The 19,982-nt window shown below is 41.9% G+C and overlaps 1 protein-coding gene across 2 annotated transcripts in view; it reads right to left on the reverse strand.

The window, feature by feature from the left end:
• The window catches only part of KCNQ3 (potassium voltage-gated channel subfamily Q member 3), a 354,914-nt gene that overhangs the window by 174,337 nt on the left and 160,595 nt on the right, over positions 1 to 19,982 (reverse strand). The window contains exon 1 of one of the 2 annotated variants that reach the window (XM_021666886.2): positions 7,617 to 7,666. The exons of the other annotated variant lie outside the window; for it this stretch is intronic. Coding sequence (XP_021522561.1) covers positions 7,617 to 7,666 — 50 coding nt within the window. Of the gene's footprint in view, positions 1 to 7,616; positions 7,667 to 19,982 lie in introns of those variants that run through there. 2 annotated transcript variants of the gene reach the window in all.

The following is a 19,982-nucleotide window of genomic DNA, read 5'->3' on the forward strand; positions in this document are numbered from 1 at the left end:
AGATGGCAGGACCTCAAGTGTCTTGATTTCCACACTGTCTACAGTAGGCTATTAATAATTGATAACAGTGGTTGAATGCTTTATGTGTCAAGAAGTTTTCTTGAGATTTATATGCACCATCTATGTAGTTCTCATCCAATCTTAGGACTATGAGGTAAATAGTATTCATCCCCATTGTGCAAATGAGGAAAAAGAGGCTCAGAAAGACCAAGTCACATGGTAATAATTTAAAGAGCTAGAATTCAAACCCATGGAATCTGACTACAGAAATTAAGTCATTGACTACATCACAAATGTTTGTGGGTGGAGATATGGAAGGAAGGAGCAGGTAAGTGGAGATATGGTTGAATAAATGCATGAATGGAGACACAGCAGGATGGACCAACAGGGGAAAAGGTGGATGAAGAGTTGGATACATGGATATTCATTTGTCTTAGGTTCAGTAAAAAACACAAACTTCCAAATGAACTAGTGTGGTGTTGTGATATATAATTGGTTTTCCTCCACGGTTCCTGGCTCCTAACTCCCATAGTCCTTGTTATAACATTGGGGCACTTTGGGCCTCAGGAAACAGAATCTCTCCCTCTGACCTTCTTCATGTCCTTCATTCACCTGCCCAATGCCAGACTCTCTTCTGATTGTGGGTCAAAAGACCATAATCCAGAGATAGTCTTGCCCCCTACCCTAGAGGAAAGAATGCTAAACAGAGGCGCCAAGAAAAGTCTGAACAGATAGGTCTTGCTGGGGTAGATTATGTGCTTTTTGTCCAATCACATTTCCACAGGGTTGTCAATCATGCCTATGTAATGAAGCCTCCATAGAAAACCCAGGACAACTGTGTTTGGGGAGCTTCCAGATAGCTGATCACGTGACGATTCCTGGAGGGAGGTGGTGCATCCAGGGAGGTCATGGAAGCTCCATATCCCTTCCCCCAGACCTCACCTTACCCATCTCTTCATCTGTATACTTTGTAATATCCTTAATAATAAACTGTAAACGTGTTTCCCAGGGTTCTGTGCACTCAAAAAGGGGGTCATGAGAACCCCAACTGGCAGCTGCTTGGTCAGAAGTTCTAGAGGCCTGAACTTGAGACTGGTGTCTGATAGGAGGCAGTTTGGGGACTGAGCCCCCAACCTATGGGACCTGACACTATCTCCAGGTTGAGGGTGTCAGAATTGATTTAGAGGATACCTAGATGGTGTCTGCTACTTGGTATGCAGGGGAAAACCCCCATACCTTTGGTCAGATGTCTTCTTTGGTGTTAATGATTATTGTTTTGCTGTCAGACCAGAGGAAAAACACGGTTTGAAAGAGGCTTTCCCATATGACTAGAAATGATGATTGAAAGCTGACTCTTATTCTTTTATCCAGTTTCATGTGAGAATGAGTCATCAGTCCCTGCATGCTATGCCTCTTATTATGTGGTGCTGTCAGACTGTAGGAGAGGCAGGTCTTCAGACTGGGACACAAGGGATGAGAGGGAAGACCTTGGGTGGGGAAGCATGTCGTATCTCTTTGGGTCTAGATTATTGAAGAGTCAGGCATGCCATGTGAGATGATGTCCCGAAAGTGGGTGATAAGTTGTTATCTGGAAGTAGAAGCAAGCAAATCACACAGGCAAGGGTCTTGCTCCTGTATCTTAGGATAGAGCCAGGGAGCCCTGAAAAGGACTAGAACTCTCCTTCATCAACCATGTTACTGAAATTAGATTCTTCATAGGCTCTGAGATCACTTCTCTAACATTCTCCCTCAGGGTTCACTAAGGTATTTTTGGAAGACAGTATTTATCCCAGTGATGTTGGAGTAAATCAGAGGTGGGGGGCTTGGGGTGTTGCAGGTATTGTTATGAGACGCAGGGCTTCCCCTGGGACCACCTTAAGGAGAAAAGAATAATCAGAGAGAGAAAGAAAATCTGAAGCTAGAGTTAGGAAGAACAGAATCAAGGCTTCTTGGTCATATAGGTCCTTTTTAGTGGGAAATTCTCATTCTGGGTCTAACCTTAGGAGATTTTGAGATTTATTTTCTTCTCCCTGGGACACATCTTTCATAAGTTCTTGTGGAATGTTTGGTGAGATGCTCTGTCTTTTGTAAGCTGCAGAATGTTTGGACTTAAGGCTGTCTACATTGCATCAAGGTGGCCACACTGACAGCTCATCCAGAGTGGCCCACCCCTCAATCCATAGGAGTGTAGATCAGATAAACTCCTGCTAGCAAAAGGAATACTTATCATATTGAGCAACTATCCTAGGTCAAGTATTTTACAGGGGTTCTCTCTACTACTTAAGGTTATTGGACACTTGGCATATGTGGAACATTGAAACTGGACCCCTCCTTTACACCTTATATGAAGATTAACTCAAGATGGATTGACGACGTAAATGTAAAACCCAAAACTACAAAAACCCTAGAAGAAAATCTAGGCAATATCATTCAGGATATAGGCATGGGCAAAGACTTCACGATGAAAACATCGAAAGCAACTGCAACAGCAGCAAAAATTGACAAATGGGATCTAACTAAACTAAAGAGCTTCTGCACAGCAAAATAAACTATCAACAGAGTGAATGACAACCTACTGAATAGGAGACAATTTTTGTAATCTGTCCATCTGACAAAGGTCTAATATACAGAATCTATAAGAAACTTAAACAAATTTACAAGAAAAACACAAACAATCCCATTACAAAGTTGGCAAAGGCCATAAACAGACACTTCTCAAAAGAAGACATTTATGTGGCCAACAAACATGAAAAAAAGCTCAATGCTACCAATCCTTAGAAAAATGCAAATAAAAACCCAATGAGATACCATCTCACACCAGTCAGAATGGTGATGATTAAAAAGTCAAGAAACAACAGATGCTGGCAAGGCTGTGGAGAAATATAAATGCTTTTACACTGTTGGTGGGAATGTTAATTAGTTCAACCATTGTGGAAGACAATGTGGCAATTCCTCAAAGACCTAGAACCAGAAATACCATTTGACCCAGCAATCCCATTACTGGGTATATATCCAAAGGAATATAAATCATTCTGTTATAAAAAGACATGGAATCAACCCAAATGCCCAGCCATATAGACTGGACAAAGAAAATGTCATAAATATACACCATGTAATACGATGCAGCTATGAAAAGGAATGAGATCATGTCCTTTGTAGGAACATGGATGGAGCTGGAAGCCATTATCCTTAGCAAAGTAACACAGGAACAGAAAACCAAACACGGCATGTTCTCACTTATAAGTGGGAGCTGAATAGTAAGAACACATGGACACAGGGAGGGGAACAATACACACTGTGGCCTGTTGTGGGGAGTGGGAAGGGAGAGCATCAGGATAAACAGCTAATGCATGTGGGGCTTAATACCTAGGTGATGGATTGGTAGGTGCAGCAAACCACCATGGCACCCATTTACCTATGTAACAAACCTGCATGTTGTACACATATATCATCCCAGAACATAAAATTAAATTAAATTTAAAACAATATTTAAAGTTATTGGGGACTTGGAATGTGGGTAGTCATCTGAGAAGTGAATTTTACATTTTATTTGCCTACTTTAATTTGTTGCAATTTGAACGCCACATGTAGCCATCCAGTACCATATTGTGCAGTACAGAATAGAACACTTCCACCATCACAGAAAATTCTCTTGGACAGTGCTGCCTTAGGGCAGCTTTTCAAGGAGGTCTTATAAACCCTGTTTTGACTAAAGAAGAAACTAAACCTGAGATGCCAAAGCATTTTCCCAAGAAGACAAAAAGTGTGGGTAGCAAAGGCAGGATTTGAACTTGGGTCTTTCTGACTCCAAAGCCTCTTTTTATTTCATGACCCTATTCTATCTACAAGGCTGATTTCATGGACAGTGTGCTAATCAATAATTTTCCTTGTCCAAGAAGGTTTAATGTGGCTTTTCCTAGAGCCTTTCCCACTACAGCACAAATAAAAACCAACGCTATGTCATAAATGTACTCTAAGTTATTTTAAATGTATGTATTATTGAATCAATAATGATACTACAGTTTACACTACAATAAGACATAATCTTCTCTGTGGCTGAATGTGATGAAAGGTCATTTCTGTCTCGCTCACATGACAAGACCACTGTGGATCTGGGCAGGGCTCTGCTGGAGGAGGTTACATGGCCAACTCTCCTTTTGCAGCCACCCAGACTCCCTGGCTCCTAAAGCTGCTAACCACAACTCATGTATCAGTTCCATTCCCATTCATGGCCAAAGCAAGTCACAGTGCACCTTAAAGGGGAGGAAATACGTGGTGAAAGCACTGACGACTTCCACAAGCTATTCATTGTCTTGGCATGTGTCACTTTCTTTTAAAAGTGCATTTTAAATTACATGAAATCTTTTTTGGTTGTTCAGATTCTGAAATCACAACTATTTATGCTTTTGTTCCCTTAAGAGACTTTGTCGGGCACCCAAGCTGTAGAGTATTCTGGCCTTTGTGTTAGAGACGAGGAGGATGAAACAGTGTATTTCCTGTCTACAGGGGTTTGCTGGCTAGCAGGGGACACATGAAGAAATCAACCATCCCAGTTTGCCTGGGACTCAAAAGTTTCCCAGGACACATGACTCTGAGTGTTAAAAGTAGAATTCTTGGGCAAACTCTCTCTGCATTCATGGAGCATGAGATTTGATGAACATTCTACACAAATAAACAGACCACTATACTCCTATTTGAGAGAATTATGATGGGGAGGAAGAGATATTTTGAAAACACAGAGACAGGCCATCTAACTGGAGAAGGTAGAGTGAGGGCCCTTAATCAGGGTGTGGGGTTGGAGGTGCTGGAGGGAAAGTAGGTACCGGGCAAAAGAACTGCACACACAAATGTATGGTGGCCAGAGAGAATGTGGCTCATTCAGAGAACTGCAATTGCTTAATTATGCCTAGTGTATAGAATCTGACATGAATGTAGGGTGGGGGAACCGTAATATACTGATTCAGAATGTCCGGAAGAGAAGTTTATTATTTACAAATGTACTCAGCCAGGCATGGTGGCTCACACCTGTAATCCCAGCACTTGGGGAGGGCGAGGTGAGCAGATCACCTGAGGTCAGGAGTTAGAGACCAGATTGGCCAACGTGATGAAATCCTTCTCTACTAAAAAAGTAAAAAAATTGCTGGGCATGATGGTGGGCACCTGTAATCCCAGCTACTCGGGAGGCTGAGGCAGGAGAATCACTTGAACCCGGGAGGCAGAGGTTGCAGTAAGCCGAGATCACACCATTGCACTCAGGCCTAGGCAACAAGAACGAAACCCCATCTCAGAAACAAACAAACAAAAATACTCACTTTTAATTTTAATTAAAATTATTTTAAAGTGAAAATACATTAATATGACACAGAGTTTAACAGGATCTAGTCTGGCTCTTTTTCCACTATTTAGATAACTGTTCCCATTTCCATTGGCAACCAAGGTTTTTAGTTTCTTACATATTCTCCCAGATATATTCTGAGCAGATACAAGAAAATATGCACATTTTTCCCAAAAAAAAAATTGTTTCCCACACTAATGTTACTGGATTACACATTCTCCTACATTTTGCTTTCTTCACTTAAAAATCTAATGTGGAGGTGGTTTGAGAGGATTTGTATTCATATGAAAGCTGGATCTTCGAGCAATTCTAACAAACATCCAGGGTTAAGACCCACAGGGGATGTTTGCTATTTTATCCATGTCTTCCCTGTGCCTGGCAGCATCAGTGGCAAATTCTGATGGACTGGACCAAAGGAATAAATGAATAAAGTGAGAGAAGGGAAAACGAATTTCAAAAAGCAGTAAGAATGGAAAGGGAGAAAGAAGGACCCAATTACTATTTAATCCTTTGGAAGCATCTTGCCCCATATTAAATGATACGCCCTCGTTTTGGAAACTATCACACGATTAGGGAGGTGCCAGTCTGCTTCAGCCTGTGTATCTCATTGCTTTTCCCATAATCGGATACACAACTTTTCTGAGGTCTCAACCAAGCGGTATTTTCCTGCCCTTCTGAAAAATGAAGCAATTTAAATTCTGTTTATAAGGTCACAGACTTGAGCTCAATGCCAGGCCATGATAGAAATGCTTTCCTGCTGACCGAAAACACCTTGGCTTCTAAAGAGGTCATGTGCTCCTCTTCTCTGCCCTCTTAGAACTCCCTGGACATCTTTCTATTTCAGCACCTGTGGTGGGGGATTGACAGTATCTATGTGTCTGCTTTCCTGACTAGAGGAAGTCCCTGACTGAGGACAAGGATTACATCTCACTCATCTTTGTCTCCAATAACATGCCTGCAACACAGCAAACACAGTCAATAAATTAAGGCCTATCGCAATGACAGGTGAATGGAAAGAATGTGCCTATTAAGGGAAAGAAAGGACAAGACAAGATAAGAATGGACCGTGGATCATTCCGTCATGGAAGATGACACCATTCTTTTTTTTTTTTTGTACTTTCCCTCCTGCCAGGGAAAGCCCTTTGCCGCTGTTTCATGTGCAGAATGTTGGAAGTGTTAGCCTCCCATATGACAGGAGTGCCCTGCACAGAGACAAGAATATATGAACTTGTTTCATGGTTTCTATTTTTATTCCTGGTAGGAAAGACTATTTCTGTTTCAACTCTGAGGGGCTGAAGGCAAGAACATAGCAGTTTTTGTTGGCTGTCAGAATGTGGCACATTTTAAAAACTAGAACTTGCTGAGAGGTACCCCAAAAATGTTTCAGGGGTTTGCGATGGCAGCGGGAAGTCCAGAACTCTGGGACACATCAGTGTGTGGCACCAGGACTCTGTACCAGTAGCATCAGAGGCAGGGTGGGTCTCATGCCTTAGCAGGTGGAGAATAGCTATGTTTTCCAAAACTACCAGGGCAAGTTAGCCCACCCAACTTGCACTAAAACAGAACCTTTGGGTTTTAACCCAATAAACGATGTTTTAAACTGTATCTCAGCCCTACCCAGGTAAAGGGACTCCACCTGCCCAACCTCTGGCAGGTTGATTCTTCTCTATGACTCCTTATGGGCTCATCTGCAGAGGCGCAGCACCACCGATCACCGGGCATGATGTGAGAATTAGGGAAGTTGATGAATGAGCAGTTTGTCATGCAGAAAGCAATTACGAGGGTTCACTAGCATCAAGATGGTGATACTTATTATTATTAACATGATACCATAAGAAGGGATTAAGCCAGCCAATGGAGAAAGAGAACATCATCAGTTTAGACATTTTCCCAGGTGCCTTCTGGCTGGCTAGTTTCCACTGAATCCCAAGCCTATCACCCATGCTTTAAGCATAACCCACCATTCAACACTCTTTGCTTGCCTCAGGCCTTTCTTTTTCCTTTCTGTGGCAGGTAAACACAGATTTCCTTCTCAAGAACCAGTGAAAGTGCTCTATTTCTGATGCATAAACTCTGAGTAACTTCTCCACACTTCCAGATAGTCCACACCTCACTCTGGCTCACCCATCCCACCTCATTTCCAACTGTATATCCATCTCATCATATTCCACTCGTATCAGGTCAGCACCCATCTGTTGCTATGAATTGAACACTGCTCACTCCAGCCACCATGCCCACCCTCCCTGCCTGTCATTTATTTGTTATTTACCTAGACACTCACCTGGTCAATAAGGTCCCACTCAGTCCCATTTCCTCAGGAAGTCTTTTCATTGTTGCATTCCTTACCGTGCACTTTACTCTGAAATCATAAATAATAATGGGTCCATAATTAAACAACTAATTAAAGAAGCATTTACTGATCACCTACTAAGCGTCAACAAGGGTGAACTGAGAATAATGATAACTAAATAGAAATACTGAACCAAGGTCTTGCTGGGTGATTGTTGGGATCAGGAAGGTAAGGAAGATGAAGGAAGCTAAGATGATCCCCAAGTTTCTGGCCTAAGAACAGGGTGGAGCGCTGCCACTCACTGAGATGGTAATACAGAATGGGATCAGACTGTGGGAGGGGGATGCCAGGCAGCTGCAAGTGGGGCACATTGAGTCTGAGGCTGCTGTAATAACACTAGGGGAGAGGTGTCCAACAGAAAGTTGGCTCTGTGAATTTTCTAGTCCCGAACTCAAGAGCTCTCTGTCTAATGATGGAAGCTCACAAATAAGCCCAGAAATTATAATAGAAAGTAGTAAATGCTAGAGGAAAAGTGGAAACAACCAAAGGAGCCCAGAGGAAGGAGCAATGCCTGGGGCACTTGAGTGGGGCTGGAAGACTGGTCCAGGTTTAACATGGGAATGGGTAGAAGGGCACGTCCAGATGAAGCAGAAGCATGTGCAAATGTACCAAGTGGGGACGAGGATGGGCTAGTCCAGAAGTGGCAAGCAGGTCACAGTGACTGGAAAGTAGAGGACGTGAAGGAATCCATGGCAATGGAGCTGGAGCAGACGGAAGGCCTGCCAGTAATGACCTCTGGACCACATCTGACCCATAGATATGCTTTACTTTATCTGCAAAGTAGTTTAAGACACTAGATATTTTACACCCAAATCCAGATTTCCCTCTTCTATTGAAAGGAAATGGAGAACCAGGGCTTTCATTTTCATGGTGACAATAGTCAGTCAGAGCAGTGGCTGCTGCCATGAACAGTCAGGCCTTTCTTATTGGCCACAACTCTCAAACTGACACTTTACTCTTGATACTATCCACCTCGCTCCTATTGGCATTTTCAGCTTGAGCCATTGCTGGAACTGGAAGACAATGCCAAGGAGTTTGGACTTATTTCTGAGGGCAACGCAGGCCCGCTAAGGGCAAGGATGGTCAGAGTGGACAACATAATGAAGACATGTGGATAAGGTCATTTTTTTGAGTTCTTTCTCCTGAAAGTTTTGACCCCAGACTAGGCCTAAATAGATGCCATGAGAATGTTCTCTGGTCTTTAAAATCAGTTTCCTGGGACTCAGTTTTTCTCTCTCTCCTGCCCTGTTAGTTAACAATGCTGTGTCCTAGGTGTTGAGTCATAATGGCCCTACTCAATTTTACTAGGAAATCCATCCACCTCAAGACTCCTCAGCATGGTAGTCCTCTGGCCCACAGGTACCCTGGATGTTGAGAGATGTATGTGTCTGTCCAGGAGGCAGCTGTCTGCTTTAGAAGCTACTCAGGAGAACCTATTGAATTGTATCACAATTTTCAGGTACTTCTGATCCACCGGTCTCCTGGGGAGCATGCTGGGAAATGCATGACTGCTGAGGGAAGAAAGACTCAAGTCAAAGGATAGCAGGCTTAAAATACTCCAAGCCAGAGCCATTGATCATGCAAGAACAGGAGAGAGAAGGAGCCCAAGAGGGAAGCCGGCTGGCCCAAATTTTCTCTCAGCGGAGATCTTGCTGATCTGTAGAATTTAAACTTATGAAGATAATGAAGGAGATTTGTACCCACATGGCCCATGCTACAGCATTACTATTTAGGTGCTTATGCAGCCCATTAAAACGATAATAAAGCACTCACTTGCTAACCTTTTTCTTTGTACCTACTATGTGTCTCCCACAGTGACTCAGTTCCTGTCCTCAAAGGCCTGATGGTCTATTTATAAACGTACACAACTAGATGAATCACTACAATACAATGTGAAAAGTGTATCTATCAAGTGCATCCATTACGTATTTACCAAATGTTACGGTATTCACAACTGCGGCTGGGTATTATGGAGGCTTCATGGGGAAAGAGAGAGTTTGGTTGAATTTTGAAGAATGAGTAGGAATCTGGCAAAGAGGCTGAGAAGAAGGATGTCTAGGCAGAGGGAGCACTTGTGATCAGATAAAGAAAATGTGATTTTATATATATATATATATACACACAGACATATATATGGCACATATATACACACACATACACCACACACACATATATATACCACATATATATGTACATACCACACATATGTGTATATATGTATATATATGTATATATCTGCCTCCCACAAAATATGTGTATATTTATATACACATAGATATACATATGTACACACATAAAATATTATCTGTGTATATACATATACATGTATACATATATATACACACACGTGTAATATTTTATGTAATATCATATGTAACATTCTTTTCATGGCTGAGTATTGCTTTTTATGGCTGAATATTTTCAGCCATAAATGCACACACACCATAAAATATTATTCAGCCATAAAAAGAATGAAATCCTGCCCTTTGCAGTAACATGGATGGAACTGGAGTCTATTATCTTAAGTGAAATAACTTAAAAACAGAAAGTCAAATACTGCATATTCTCTCTAATAAGTGGGAAATAAACAATGTGTCCACGTGGACATACAGCATGGAATAGTGGACACTGGAGACTCCACAAGGTGGGAGGGTGGATGGGAGGTGAAGAATGAGAAATCACCTACTGGGTACGGCGCACACTATTGTGGTGATGGTTACATAAAAGTCTAGACTTCACCACTATGCAGTGCATCCATGTAACAAAATTGTCATTGTACCCCCTAAATCTACAGAAATGTTTAAAAATGAAATAAAATAAAATGTGGTATAGCCAGAGAAAAAAGAAGCTGAGCATGTCTGGGGCCAGTGAGAACTAGGTCCTTGTTTTGACTCCACCAATAACAACCATTGTAATTGGTGTCCATGGGCATCTTAATTTCACCAGGACTCAGTTTTCTCACGTCTGAAATGCTGGTAATAAGAGCAACCCCTATAGGGTTATTTAGAGCAGCACTGTCCAACAGAGTAACCCTAACCACTTGTGGCTATTCAAGTATATATTAGTTGAAGTTAAGTAAAATTTTAAAATCCAGTTCCTTATTCACAATATGCATAGTACAAATGTTCAGTGGCTGCATGTCCCAAGTAGAACCATATTGAATGGTGCAGCTCAAAAAACATTTTCATCATTGCAGAAGGTTCCATTGGACAATGCTGATTTAGAGGATGAGACTCTGGATATAAAAGTCACCTTGCATATTGTTTAGCATAAAAACTGTTTAATAGCATAATTTTACCAATTATTAATTATAATAATAATAATTTGTAAAGGCCTAGATTCATAATTCTCAAAGAGTGAAATGAATGAAGGAAAGAAGGATATACAGATAAGGGAGAATTGCTCTCAATTGGGAAGTGAGACAATGAGAGAGTAACGAGGGAGGAAAGATGGGAGAAAAGCAGGCAGGCAGATAAGTATGCCAGTTCCTCTGCATTTGTTCCCTAAAGTCATTTTCCTCTTTCCTGCTCTACTCAGTGCCTGGGAGGCTGATCTCTGCAGACCACCTCATCTAAGCTCCCTAGCTGGCTGGCTTCTGACAGGGTTCGGTTAATGGAAGTGAAAAATAAAACAGTCACCAATTTGCAAAATAAAGTATGACCTGCAAAAGAGCTAAACTGATCCAGCCATGACATTCAACACAAATTAGCTCAAAACATTTTTAAATATCAGCTCATTCAGTCCCACGTGTTCCCAGCTAATACTGCAAATTGATGTAACTACAACTCTGTATGAACTTACATGCTCCAGAGATAAGACCACTGACTGTCCCAGAAAACTGCCTCATTCATAAATTCTGACCAATCCTTGTCCAGACCATGTTGATTAAAACCATCTCATGACTAGCTTTAGCCCCACAATCTCACAAGTACCTTCCCTAACTCCCCTTTTTCAAAGCATTCTTGAGATTTTGTTGCAGGGCTACTCTTCCTTGCTTGTTATATTTAATAAATCCAGCTTGGTAAGATTACCAGTGTTCCCTGGTGGTGGTTGCCTCAACAGGAGGCAACCACAAGAGCCAGGAGAGCAGGAAGCAGGGTGAGGAATTGCTTTCTACTCCTCACTCTGTTTTAGTACTGACTCTGGCCATAGCTGCACCTGATCCCAACTATAGGTTTTGCTTGCTCCTTTATGAGCTCCAACAACATATCTTCTTCCTCTTGTCCCTTCAACCTGGGGGCAGTAATACTGTTTGAAATTGCTAGCTTCTGGCTTCATCACTGTTCCTCATTTGTTTCTTTAACCCTGCCCATTTTCTGCACAACTTCCCTTCATTAAAGAGTTGTTGTTGTTGTTGTTTTTAGGGTGTGGGCAAACTGAGTTTCTGAATGACAGATAGTGCAACTTATTTATTGTCAAGAAGTATGCTAAGCTCCCTTTCCCTGGGTATCTTCATAGACACCTGCACGATAGACATTCAACCCCAATTTACAGATGCACAAACCTAATTCATGGGGTTAAGCACCTCACCCAAGGACATGTCAATCAATATTCAGTGTGGGAACACGTACCTTTCAAATTCAGATACCTGTGTGCTTTCTACTACTCTGCACTGAACTCAAACGTGGGCGTTTGAAAAATGGTTCTCTCTTTCCCTCAAATGAATATTCTGTTCGCTCCTGGAGGTTGTTCTCAAGGTTTATGTTTTTGTTTTCTTCTCCCTCTCCCAATCCTGGTAACATTCTGAATTTGCATTAAGCTTTTACAGCTTCCCCTCAGGAACTGACGTATCTTTTTTACTCCAAGAAACAATTGGCCAAAAAAATCATCTACTCTCCTTGCAGATCTCTGATCATCCATCTCTGTCTTCAGCCTTGGAAGACACCAGTGTCCTGAAACCCAGCATCACAGAGACCAGATGATGACTTTTAAGGAGGGCGGAGTGCCACCCGGGAAACCTCCAGTGGATCTTCCTATCCAATTCACAAATCTATTTCCCAGCAGTGTGTGCATAGGTGTACACAGCTAAATCGCACCAGTATATGCACATCTAAATTTATACCAAAGGGCAACACTATAGGAAGCAGGCAAGCTAGCAAGAGTCAGCATGAATTAGAAGTTTATATAAAGGATAGCAAAATCTTCCTTGATGGATGTAGCAGTAAACTTAAAAAGATCAATATTTAGAGGAGAATCTCTTGAGTAATATCCCTTAATTATGTAAACACACAAATCATTGCTGGGGGAAAAATAATGGAATATTCCCTGGCTTAACAAAGGCAGACTCTTGACAACATCTTATTATATCTTAAGTTGAAAGGTGGTAGAGGAAACTGCATAAGGAGTTTATGGGGATTCTAGATACGAACAGACCAACACAGAATACAAAGTGACTCAGAAGCTGTGGGAGTGTTGGCTAGTGCCATTAATTTAATACCTGGGTCACAGAGTTTGGGGGTGATAGCTGATCCCATCATTACTTGTAGCTGAGGCTGATTCAGCCACTTAGCCATGGAATTCTTTAACAATAAATGACTGAGCATATAAAGCTGAAATTAAAGAGTTGAAATCTTAGAGCCCAAGTTTGTGGCATCTGGGAAGCAAGTGTTAGAATTTGGGCCAACAATAGCTTAAGTGCAGGGGAAATAAGCAGCCATTGAACTGTGCAGGATCTGTGTTCAACAGTGACACCATGTGGCAGCGAGAAATTACAGCAAGAGTAGACCATGCACACTTTCCAATTTTCTTCACAGAAGCGTTAAAAGCAAGACTGACGCCTGTTTTGTGCTACATAAGCCCCTTATGTTTGTGGCCAATTCAAGAGGGAGCTACTGGTAACCCCGATGATAACTCATAACCTGGAAAAGTAGAGGCGAAGTAAGTTACAGCAATTACATTGAGAAATGTGGGCTTACTTCTTGGGTTGTAACTTGCTGTGCGTGACTTAAGCCAAATCAATTCATTTCTCTTGACTTTATCATTAATCTTTAAAAACAGCCTTCTAGCCTTTCTAGATCCAAGACTTCCCAGAGGACCATGAGCTTCATAACATAGAGATAAAGTTTTGTTCACTGCAGTATCCCCAGAACCCAGTGGACAGCACAGAGTACTCACTCATAAGTGCTCACTTAATTGACTCAGATTAGTGATATCAGGCATAAACTATTCCTCAACAAGCTTAGCCTTGAGGCAAATGCAAAAGCAAAGTCAGATTTGGGCCAGGATATTGGTCACTAAAGGAGCCAGGGTAGTTCATGGAAGACAAATGATAAATATTCATCTCGATCATATCAGAAGATTGGAAAGGTTGTATGACTCAAGGAGACACATAGCTCCTCACACTTCATAGGGTTCTCTTCATGTTTCCTGGTGACAGAAATGTGTCCACCAGCTTCTTTTCCTCCTGGGCCAGCTGGCTCCTCCAATGAGAGCCTGCTCCTCCTCTGGCCCCCTGAGGATGGCAACCCTTGCCTCCTGCCCCAGAAACAAGCACTAAAGCTTTCTGGGGCTTCTCTAAGAGTTTTCAATGTCAGGCCCAGCAGAGAGCTGCAGGCAGGAAGGAGAAAGAACAAAGAAAAGTAAATAATATCTCATATCTCATGGGGCTCACAGCAGAGGTCTTCCCAGGTTTGGGGTTGAATAAAAACAAAACTGGGCTATGAGCTTCCACCTGACTTTGAGTCTAGGTCCCTCTCCTCCTCCATGACCTTATGGGTCCCCATGCTTTCTTCTCTATCAGTAGCTCCAACTGCAACCTGCCCTCCCCAAGCCTGATCCAGTGAGGAAGAGAGCAAATAAAGAGGCCAGGCAGAATCTACAGTGACAAGTACCATTAGAAGAGGATGGATGATGGGCAGGGGAAGCCCAGAGAAGGAGGCAACAAAGTCAGCCTGCAGGGGAAAGGCTTGACAAGGGACCTGGATTTGGAGGCAAAAGAAGCACTCAGGAGCCAAGAAGGCATATCAGGGAGAAGTACAGCAGCAAATAGAAAAGCCATGTTCTCAAAGTTATTTATTATGCTGCATGTGAGAGGCATATGTGAGGGAAATCAGAAACTGTAATTCAATGACTGCATGCATTTGCTTTTCTAATTATTATCATCATCAATGGGAGCAATAATAACCACAAGGGGTAAGATTTGTCAAGTGCTGATACTGGGGCAGGCACTGTGATTGACCTGGTTTATTTGCTCTTGTAATTCTCACAATAACCCCATGACGGAAGAATGTTATCATTCCCACTTTACAAATGGGGATACTGAGGCTCAGAGAGGTTAAGTAAATTGCCTGAGCTCCCACAGTTAGAAAGTGGCAGAACTAGAATTCCAGATCAGGTCTACCTGACTCCAGAGTCTAAATTGCTGCTATTTGTGATGGTTAATATTGAGCTTCAACTTGATTGGATTGAAGGATGAAAATTATTGTTCATGGGTGTGTCTGCGAGGGTGTTGCCAAAGGAGATTAACATTTGATTCAATGGACTGGGAAAGGCAGACCCACTCTCATTGTGGGTGGGCATATTCTAATCAGTTGCCAGCTCAGCTAGAATAAAAGCAGGCAGAAGAACGTGGAAAGACTAGCCTGGTTTAGTCTTCTGGCCTCCGTCATTCTCCCGTGCTTGTATTTATTTATTTATTTATTTTCACTATTATCTGCTTTCATTTCTCCTTCCCTCACTGGAGTATTTAAAGCAAATGCCAAACATGAATTTTCATCCACAAACATGAATATCCTGACTTTTATCTTTCTTCTTCTTCTTTTTTTTTTAAAGGAAGAAAGAAAGAGAGAAAGAAAGAAAAGCAAGAATGAAGGAGAGGAAGAAAAAGGAAAGGAACGAGGGAGAGAAAACGAGAGTATTGCTTTATTGCCCAGGCTAGAATGCAGTCTAGAAATGGGTATTGAAAACCTCTTTTATGCCAATAATTGTGCTTAACAATGGAGACAGGAAGGAATAAGGGAAGAAAATAACAAAAAAGCAGCCAACCAATATTTCATTTAAACCTATGAAATGCTATGCAATTACTGAGGAGTGATTTACTTCCAATTACGTAGTCACTTTTGGAATAGGTGTGATATGGTACTGATAAGAGTGTATATTTTGTGTATTTGAAGTGGACAGTTCTATAAATGTTTATTAAGTTTACTTGTTCCGGGTCTGAGTTCAAGTCCTAGATATCCTTGTTAATTTTCTGTCTCGTTGATCTGTCTAATATTGACAATGTGATGTTACAGTCTCCCACTATTATTGTGTGGGAGTCTAAGTCTCTTTATAAGTCGTTAAGAACTTGTCTTATGTATCTGGGTCCTCCTGTATTGGGTGCGTATATATTTAGGATCGTTAGCTCTTCTTGTTGCATTGATACTTTTACCATTATGTAATGTCCTTCTTTGCCTCTTTTGATCTTTGTTGCTTTAAAGTCTATTTTATCAGAGGCGAGAATTGCAACTCCTGCTTTTTATTTATTTATTTATTTTTGCTCTCCGTTTGGTTGGTAAATCTTCCTCCATCCCTTTGTTTTGAGTCTTTGTGTATCGTTGCATGTGAGATGGGTCTGGATGCAGCATACCGATGGGTTTTGGCTTTTTATCCAGTTTGAATAATAATATATATGATTTTAATACTGCCATTTGATGCTAGCTGGCTGTTTTGCCCATTAGTTGATGTAAATTCTTCATTATGTTGATGCTCTTCACTTTTCTCCCGTGCTTTTAACAGGAGAACTGCTTCCTGCCCTAGAACATCAGACACCAAGTTCTTCAGCTTTGGGACCTGGACTGGCTTTGTGTGAGTCAATACTCCTTATATATACTCCTTAATAATGCCCCCTTCATAGTAACATCTATCCTATTAGTTCTGTCCCTCTAGACCTTAATAGACTACTATTATCTCCTCTGCTCTTTAATTCATTCATTCCACAAATATTTATTAAGCATCCAGTGTATACCAGGTGCTATTCTTCACCTTATTACGCTGATTTCTTGATATTTGAGTTAGAGGCAAATTTCTAGGGGCACAACTACTGTATGGAGCATTATGCACACTAGAAGATACACTTGAACTAACTAATGGTTCAGCTCCCTTTCAGGACAAGCACCCCAAACACACTGAACTACATCCGTAAGTGTGCCCCAGAAAATGAGGCACCTTCTGGCATCGCCGACAATCAAGCTGAAACACCAATTAGCAAGGACCACACACAAGAAATTCCCCTCACCACACGGCAGCTAAAAGAATCAACTAGTGACTGCATGACAAGGATTTTGCAAACATAGATCTTGGATGAAGAAGCCGACAAAGACAGGACAAATCTCCAACCCTATAATTACAAAGTCTGACAAACAGGAGGCCTCTGTGAGAGTTCGAATCCCAGCTGTCTCAGAGAGAGCTCTCAGCTGTGAAATATTAAACTTGGATGGGCCCTAGACACCTTTTAAACTTCCCCAATTGTCAGTTGGTCAGATACCCCGTCACCAACTCAGTTTTGTTTAGGCACAACCTGTATTATTAATTACTTTATGTATTGTTTTAAATCAACTTCCTTTGCAACTTCAATCCAATTACATCATAAGAGGAGACTTTATATCACACCCTTTCAAAGGAAAGCCAGACCCCTCATATAAATAGGTTACCCTATGAATAGATCTACTGGCCCCAGAATGTGACTGAGTTCGAAGCAATTCAATACATCTCCGTGTACCCCATATTCAGGGGAGGACACTGAGCAGAGGAGTGGGAATGATCCCTGCTCAGATCCCTGGGTGGCTGCTGCTTTACTGAGACTGGTGTGCAGACCCAGGATGCTTTCACTGCTGTTTTACTGCTTGGTGGCTGCCCGTCATATTTATCAGCCACTGGTCTGTGTGAATAGCTGTGCAACCTCAGGCCAATCTCCATTTAACATAAAGATCCCCCAGCTCACCCTTTCCATTGCAGGTTTCTCTCTCTCTCTGAGCGTGAATCTGTTGACCACGGCTTCTTAAGGCTCCTCTCACTCCTATCTCCACGAGGAGTGCAGGAGTGTGGGGCAAAGCACCCCACCAGGATCCCCAGAGGGAGGACCTGGGCAGGGGTGACCTACAGGAGGAGAGGTGGGGTGGGCAGCAGAGGACAAGCGCCATTGCCTGGGCTGGACTTCTACTTCTGTGACTGGCTGAGATGATGCTTCCCTCCCTGTAAAATGAGCCGTCAAAGAGCACAGGTGCTTCTCAAAGTAGGATTGGGCACCACAGGTGATTGGAGGCCTTCACAGCTGAGCATCTTAAATATGTTGAAGTCAAACTCATCACCCTACCCCCTAGAACATTTGGAATCGTACAGTGATATGTGAGCTGAGTGGTCTCTGTTTTTAAAAAGGGTTAAAAGCAAATTTGCCAAACTACATCCAAATAAATCTTGGAATGGGTTCCTGGAAATTTCTGTGTGGTTTATTAAAGTGATGGGTTTTCGGAAGACTATACGTGGCCACTGGGAAGGAGCAAACATTTGCTATGAACAAATGCTATCAGAGTCACCTTACGACTATATTTTAACAAGACAGTTCTGGTAGATTAAAGTGATTTACTTATTCCACAAACCTTTATTGCACAGTTACAATAGGTCGAAGAGTTTGTTGGGTGCTCTACATAAGCCATTTCATATCAATTTCTTCAGTAGGGCATGATAACAAAAAGACACCACCAAATAATTTGGGAACTGAGAAAAGAGCTTGGCCTCTGGTTACTAATTGATTGTAAAAGTGACTAAACAGAATTGGAGGACAGATGTGTAAACTGTCCTTAAGGAACAGAGAGGTTAAAAGGATTTCTTTCTAGCAGCCCTGTCCAGTGTCCTTCTAATTCTCATTAAAATACCACCAAGGACACAAGAAGAAGCCAAAACTTTCTAACTCATAAACATGCTGAAAATCAAAAGTGATAAGCCAATTATTGCCAAAACTAAGAAGAAATTTTCATTGACTTCATATTTGAAGAATCTGCATATGTGAAGTGCTTACAGCAGTGTCTGCCACATAGAAACACCAATTGTTAATTATTATTAGCTTAAGTTCAAAGGAACTGAACTGAGGAAAACAATTGGTGACCTCTGCAGACACTGTCCTATGAAAGAGAGGCCCTACCAGGCTGAGCGGTGCTGAGCAGATGTAGTTAAGCTGAATAATTTCTCCCAAATTTGTCTACTCAGAACCTGAGAATGTGACCTTATTTGGAAAGAGGTTCTTTTTAGATGTAATTAGCTAAAAAGGCATTATAGTGGAGTTGGGTGGGAACTCAATCTAATGACTGAGAGCCTTATAAACAGAAGAGGAGAGGAGTCACAGACACTCAGAAGAAGTCCATGTGAAGATGGGGGCAGAGCTGGAGTGATGCATCTACAAGCCAGGGAATGTCAAAAACTGCTGGCAGCCACCAGCAGTGAGGAAGAATCAAGAGAGGACTTTTCCCGAGAGCCTTCAGAAGGATTGTGGCTCTGCTGACACTTTGATTTCAGACTTCTTGTCTCCAGAGCTGTGAGAGAATGAATTTCTGTTGTTTTAACTCACTCAGGTTGTGGTACTTTGTTATGGCAGACTCAGGAGAGGTATTTGTCACCTCTACTCCACTGGCAGAGAACCAGGGTCTGCATTTACTGGTAAAATGTGCCATATTTCTGCTTTGGGGTGCTGTTTTATGAATCAGCAGATACTATTTTCAGTCATTTCCAATCTTTTCGTCTCCAGGGAAAAGTCAAAGCAGAGAACAGTTAGACAGATTATGTCTGGGGGATGCGGCCACCACAGGCAGAATCTTCCTTGCCTTGGGGATGAAGACAGAAACAACTTGGAGGGCTTAATGTGCAGGGGGTTGAGGTCTTTCAGGTGCTCCACCACTGGATCAATGGAAGAATGGTGATATGGTTCCCCACCCAAATATTATATAGAATTGTAATCCCCATAATTCCTACTTGTCAAGGGAGAAACCTGGTTGGAGGTGATTGGACCATAGGGCAGTTTCCCCTGCATTGTTCTTGTGATAGTGAGTTCTCATGAGATCTGATGGTTTTGTAAATGTTTGACAGTTCCTCCTTCACACTCTTGCTCTCTCTCGCCTGCTGCCATGTAAGACACGCCTGCTTTCCCTTCTGCCATGATTTCCTGAGGTCTCTCCAGCCAGTCATGTGGAACTGTGAGTCAATTAAACTTATTTTCTTTGTAAATTACATAGTCTTAGGCAGTTCTTTACAGCAGTGTGAGAATGGACTAATACAAATGGACTTCTTAAAAACGGAAGCTCCCACCACCATTCATTAAAACTTTACAAA

The sequence above is a fragment of the Aotus nancymaae genome, unplaced genomic scaffold (genome assembly GCF_030222135.1).
Source record: "Aotus nancymaae isolate 86718 unplaced genomic scaffold, 86718_ANA_hifiasm-v0.15.2.pri h1tg000036l, whole genome shotgun sequence".
NCBI lineage: Eukaryota > Metazoa > Chordata > Mammalia > Primates > Aotidae > Aotus > Aotus nancymaae.